General features: G+C 40.7%; 1 protein-coding gene across 1 annotated transcript; it reads right to left on the reverse strand.

Moving 5' to 3' along the window:
• Positions 1 to 251: 251 nt before the first annotated feature.
• LOC308300388 (general transcription factor IIH subunit 4-like) lies at positions 252 to 1,640 on the reverse strand (the record flags this gene model as incomplete). The annotated part of the gene is made up of 1 exon (XM_080744206.1): positions 252 to 1,640. The coding sequence occupies one exon, from the start codon at positions 1,638 to 1,640 to the stop codon at positions 252 to 254; it is 1,389 nt and encodes a 462-aa protein (XP_080600332.1).
• Between the last annotated feature and the right edge of the window lie 5,295 nt (positions 1,641 to 6,935).

A 6,935-nucleotide genomic window follows, 5' to 3' on the forward strand; every position in this document is an offset into this window, starting at 1 on the left:
ATATGGACATGGGACACACATTTTGCTTTTTGAAAAAGCCTATTCATTCTGGACTGATATTCTGGACGTACGGGACAGATAAAACCTGTTCATTCTGGACTGAAATGACCATATATGGACATGAGGTGACAGACATTTTGTTTTCGAAAAAGCCTGTTCATTCTGGACTGAAATGACCATATATGGGCGTGGGACACACAAAGCCACTCATTGGAAGCGGTTTTCACCGCTTCAAAAAACAAAGTTGTCCTTTAAGACTTCTGTTGCTCCCAGAATCTCTTGACATCACTGTGCCCAAGTGGTGTCACCACCATCATCCTGTGATCAACGTTCTGCCACACCAGACAATCCAGGCTCTGTGCTTTGTCCCGCAAAACCTCAAAGTCTGTCTCTGAGAGGAACTGGTTATATAGCACTCCCTCAGTGAACTGCAAACGATCGCTTTCCAACCCCCACAACTGTATCTGATCTGTAATGGTTGGGGGCAGCAATGGGTTCTGTTTGAGCATGACAGGGTGTGCTCTGGTCTTAAGGAAGTGGATAATCTGTTGTGCGGTGATACCGTGGGCAATGGCCTCCTGCACTGACTCCCTTGTGAGCTGAGCCACCGCCACATTCGAAAAGCTGTACAGCATTTTGCTAAAAAGCGCAACCAGAGCTATCTGAAGTTCCGAGTCTGTGTACGCATAGATGCGGTAGTTAGTTTCTACCACGATATAGCCTGTATCTGTAGTCCCGGGGGTGGCACCCATTGTCGTGGAAGATGAGGAAGAGTTGCTGGTGACTCCCGAGGCCAGAGTGATAGCCAGTCTGGTGGGGTAGTACCTCCTCGACTTCCTATTCCTCTGGTAGACTAGGCCAAACTCCCGCAGGTGCTGCAGGAAGGTGAACAAGGACTCGCTCATCCCCTCGACGGAGTAATCTCTGCCGAGGGTGGAGAAACTCAGCTGAAACAGAAATGACAGGATCTCTACGAGGTTCATGCCTCGTGACTGTGCAGTGTTGAGGTACTGCAGGGTGAAATACCAAAGCTGAGAGGCCGTGTCCAAGAGGAGGAACTGGAAACCATCGGAGGTGATGGAAGGGGCCTCTCCTGGCTCACTTCTCATGAGACCTGCCTGTGTGAGCAGCTGGGCCAGGTCCTGGCTGACCGAGGCATTTTTAGAGCCCACCGTGAACTGCAGGATCATCTCCCAGTGTTCCATGGCATAGCGGTCCAAACTTTCTATATCACATGCGTGTTTATCGGGGCCAAGACTACTACAGTCATTTGCCCATGCCTTTCCCCCACCAAGCAATGCTATCCTCAGGTTGTCTTTGAATACTGGGTTTACGATATACCCCTGTTGGCCATCCTGCAACTGCTGACTGTGCCAGAGTCGAAGACCCGCCAGAACTGAGACACTGTCATCGTGGTCCTTCTGACTGTCCTTTTTCACCCACAAACCCACTGCTGCCTGCGGAAGTGTCTGATCGAGGAACAGCATACGCATCACATAATGCTTTGCCAAAGAGGGCAACTCCCTGTAGACAGCCAGGCATGTGGCCGGATGGTTGTACAACCTGTCCAGAATCTCTGGACTCAACTCTTTGAGGTATTCATGTAGGTTCTTGCATTGCAACTGGACACGCAGGTTCATTTTTCATACAGGAGGGCGTAGAAAGTTGTTGGCAAGGATAAGGGGACCGGTTGTCAAGAACTAGGATTCGCCTCAGGATTAATTAGAACTTAACCAGCGATTTATGCCACCGTATTCTCCAAAGGAGGGCTTATGTGTGGTGACTGGTGAGTAGCCCAGTCTGGGGTTTAAGTCTGGATGATAATATTTTGTGTTGAGATGGTGCTGGAATCCTGTACGCTATCAGCAGAAGTGGACCCGACCTAACCTGGCTCTTCTCTGAGACTGTAATTCTTTATATACTGTCTGGCTCTTTCATCCCAATGATGTCATTAATGGGTCAGCTATATCCATAAATGGAGTTCCTAATTGACAAAGTATAGGAACCAGTAAGACTCCCTAATCGGGAGATAAAGCGACCGTCAGGTTGCATACACAAACTTTAGAAGACAATGGTAGGCAATCAGGAGGGAATATGGGAAATGGGCCAGTTCCATGTTGATGACTTTAGAGATACTGTGTACCGCTTTGCCTGATTTTAGAGCAAAATCTGTAGGAGCAGTGTTAAAAATCAAACCTCGGTTCGAAGTGAAGCGGTGAAGTTTTATTCTATGTGTTCTAGAGCTATGAAATCTGTGTTCTAGATCTATGCATTCTGTGTTCTAGATCTATATTTTCTATGTGCTTTAGTTCTATATTTTTATGAATTCTGAATAAATGAATGATTTTATCTGGAGGGCCAAATTGTCATGTGAAGCTTGACCAATCCTCAATTCTGCATGCACGGGACATGTACGGGACAGACAAAGCCTGTTCATTCTGGACTTGAATGACCACATATGGATATGTACGGGACACACAAAGCCGCTCCTTGAAAGCGGCTTTCACCGTTTCAATAAATGAAAAAGGTTATTGAAAAAACACGGCCTGCTCATGTATTAGGAGGGTAGTATGAGTCACCAGAAAGATATGGGTGTTTTTAATGAATCTATTATGGTTAAAATGGAGTTTGAAGATAGAATGGGTGTGTATGGAGTGAAGCCCTGGAGAGGAGGGCAGGATAACATTTACATCAAATATCTAAATATTGAATCAAGCAAATTAAAAACTGTTCAGGGTGTTCATAAAAGCCTGACTAGATGATAAGATGACCAAAAGTTTTTTCCGAAAGTGAAATATCCCTTTAAGCTTTCTTTTCATAATTTAAAAGTTGTTTTCCAATCAGGTGGACAGTGAAAGACAGAAAATGTTCATAAAGGTGTCAAAGGACATACATTTTTGCCATTTGTCATGAATGATGATGAAGTATAGGGTCAAGGGTGATGTACTTTGGCAATGTCAGTTCTCTATGCCTTAGCTACAGTGGAAAATCTGTCTTTATTTGACAGTGTTATGTTGCATTTGCTGTCAGCCTTCATAGGTTAATGGGTATCCCCCCACCCCCACATGGTGTAGAGTAGCTAGATTTAAACAGGTCAAAATTTGAAAATGAACATACAAGTTACTTGCAGTAGGCTATTAGGCCTAACAATAAAACACCAGTGGGCTTGATCTTACATTAGTACTATTTAATAGTAATTGAAAGTAATGGATCACTAAAGCTCTGAATATATTAATTAATTTGGGGAATAATGTCAGTCTAGTCAGCTAATTGAGTTGTCAAGGTGATGTAACCACCATTCAAGAAGCCATTTGGTATATTGTGCAAGAAGAGGAAATTATTTCAAGAGAGAAGTGCCCTAATGAAGCGAGCTGCTGCATGCTAGTGTCAGTGACTAGCGTTAGTATCTCTCTTTTTAAAACGTTCGTGATTTGACATTTTTAGGGTACAGCATGATTAGGTCTAAACGTCTAAAAGTATAAACATAGTGACATATATGGTGTTAAAAATTGCATGCCATCCAAACTCCAAAGGTCATCTAAACTCTATATAAAGTTAACTATGTGGTTCTCACATGCAGCACAAAAGATATGACAGGGGTTTACAAACTGATGGTTTAGGGTTCAAAACTTCTAAAGGAAAATGTTTGCACTCCATCTAAACTATTTAGGTTATTGTTTATTTTTGCTCAGAGCAAACAGAGACTTTTAGTAATGTAATTAAACTGTATTAGATTAATTGCCATAGCTTAATAGATTGTTAATTTGAGATGACCAAAAGTATAGCCGTTTTAATCAACCAAGACTATAGAGGGTTTTGTTATATCAAGTACATTGTCACTTTGGATCAGTGACTATAGTTGACATTTTCAACTACAGTACTTTCTTAAACAGTGTGTAGGTATTATGGTACAATGACCATTGATTACAGGTCCCCATACTTGTGAACTGCATTCTGTTTTCTTTAGAGCTATTCTAGCAACTCAGGGATAACAATTTTAGTAAATTGAATACAACAACTTAATCATGTATTTGCAAAAAAACGAAACATACAAAAACAGGTGAACAATTTAATCTATCTAACAAGAAAGTATAATTTCACTACTGTCATATCTTTTCTTTCATCAAAAATAGTCTACAAGCTCAAAACGTGTGAGTCCATAGTTGTAACTCAGGTCTGTTTTAATAATCACAGAGAGTAAATATTTTCTGATAGGCCTACTGAACATGCCACAACTGGACAAACAAACAAACCATGCAGGGGATTACTGAGCTCAGTCTCACTCTCACCACATGTTCTAGGATGTCGTTTTTACCACATGTCATTATAAGACATAAATAATAGTCAGCAATGATGAATGAATCAAACAAATTACTTCTTCTTGTGATTTCTGAGTATTATCACTTGTATCACTTCATGCACATACAGTATGACATCTTCAACACTGTGACATCTTCTGCTAAGTGTTTTCTTTACTTGCACTTAAAAAAATAACAATGAGTCAGTCATTTGTGACTGTGAGAATGGAGCCGTTTACCTAGGCTAATTTTGTCGAATTTCAAAGTACTACAAACAGTGCATATTAGCAGTGTCTAACCTGTTAATTAAAACAGTTATTAAAGTGAACCAACGATAAAACAACACAAAATACTAGTGAACCTTTCCAACTGTGGAATTATTATTATACTTCCTTCTTTGGACTGTTTTGACGTCCATACACATTGGATTATCGCCATCTATTGCACTGTAAGATTGTGATGCGAGCTTGCATGATGATGGTAGATCTGCATTTTTTTTTTAGAAAAACTATAATTAAATATCTTGAACATTTTTGAATAGGCCTAATTACAAAATAATTTATGGGGGTCCATGACACAAATTCTTTTCAGATGGGGGTGGGTGGCCAAATACAAATTAATTTGTATGGGTGGGTTGGGGGGGGGGGGGGTGTCTTAATGTCAGTGGTTCTAAACCTGGCATTGGCCTGCATTGTCAGTATGCTCATTAATATGTGCTACAACCACCTTATTCACTCTCTCCACTGCAAACCTGTCGATGTGAATGCGGTCATGTAGTGTATTTGAAAACGAGGCTGTCATTCTGGCACCATGATGTCTCACCTGACCTCCTCTCTGTGGGCCTCGTCATCAATGCCGGTGGTGTCACGGGTCTCCCGTCGTTCATCCAGTCATTGTCCTTCTCCTTTGTGTTTGGGTCACTGTGGTTGTGATCCGTCATGCTGATTTCGTGCCGTGACATCTCTAGCCACTGGCCTCGTCTAGACAGAGGTTAACGATGTATAAACAGCAAATTGAGAAACATATCCCACTTAAGGTCGTACTACTACTAAGTCACAGGCGGGGAAGCATATCTAAGATTGTATGAGTTGATAAACATACAGTAACTTCAGTTATTTGTCTCAGAGTTGCCTTTTCAATACAAAGCTAAATCCAATGCCCTTTCGTTGTGGTCCTGACAACCCACAGTATTTTTTGGTATGGCTTTATAGGCCTAATGTACTGTCATTATCTAGTGACAGCTTCAGCCATATCATACATAAACAGAGACATTTACATATGTTTGTTACAATTATTTCCAAAGTCATTAAAATGTTACGAACTACTTGAATAATCAATCACGGATGAACGCTTTAGTTCATGAATCAATCTTTTTTCCAGGGACTATTTTCAAATCAATCCCCATTTTTAATGCATTCAAATGTAATCATAACATAAGTTTCTGTTAAACATTTTAAGTGTTGTATGTGATGTCACACTACGTATTCAAATTATGTCATAATGTACAAATTATTTCTGTGAACAAAATAAGTCAAGCACAGATGTTATTTCACAAAACATGGAGTGAATCTGTTGGCTGCCTTGAGGAGAACCACCAGACAGATTTATTCTCTGGCTATGGATAACTATGGTACCGGGTGACTATAGTACAGTACTTAATGTACAAGATGACTATTGTACTCACTATGGATGACTAATGTACTTTCTACAGATGACTATGGATGACTATTGTACTTACTACAGATGACTATGGATGACTATTGTCTATGGTACTGAGTACTGAGTAAAGATGACTATAGTACTTACTATACAAGCTGAGGTGGAGCACTACACTTACCATCAGCTCCCAGTACCATGCAAGGCATCACTGTAGCCCAGAACAAAGAGTCTAAAGCGTAATCTTCATGTGACATGTTGCTATAAAAGGATAGGGCAAACATTTGGCTCACAATGTTTCGCAATGTGACATGTTGTGAGCTTGTAGAGCAGCTTTTTTTTTTCTGTGAAGAGATTTATTATAGAGGGCAAAATAGGAGGGGACTAATAGAAGAAGCCTGGTCAACTGAGTATAGGATTTAATAAGTAATTAATAGGAGATTGAATTGTGCTGTCCAGAGCTCCTGCTGTTTAAATACTCTATTAACAATCAAACTGAATGAAAATATATGTGCCAAGAACTTGAGACTGGTAGACTATCATCTACACTCTACAGTATATTACACAAATACTGAATACATCTGTTCACCCAGTCACATTTGTGATTTCAGTGAATTGAAATTGATTAATCGTACAAAAACAAACAAATCGTGGTGAAATGACATGATTTCCTGATGCACTGAATTGTTTCAGAAATAATGCTATAAATGGAATCGAATCATTATGTCGGTCAGAGAGGTACACCCCTAGTTTTAAGGAAGAGATGCTACTGTACACTGACTGGAATGGAGGAGAATGACAGCTGGGATGGGGCAGAGAGCTAAACTGGTGCCCACACATTCTGCTGATAGGTAGGCCTATGGGTATTTGTTAACCCTGAGCAAGGGTGTCATACTTGGTTTGGGTCAGCCAATCTGCCAAGTTGTGCCAACACATTGTTTTGTTTTAGCCAGCAAAGTTTGGCAGTTGCTACAAGGGTCT

The sequence above is a fragment of the Nannobrachium achirus genome, assembly GCF_963921795.1.
Source record: "Nannobrachium achirus genome assembly, chromosome: 16".
Lineage (NCBI taxonomy): Eukaryota > Metazoa > Chordata > Actinopteri > Myctophiformes > Myctophidae > Nannobrachium > Nannobrachium achirus.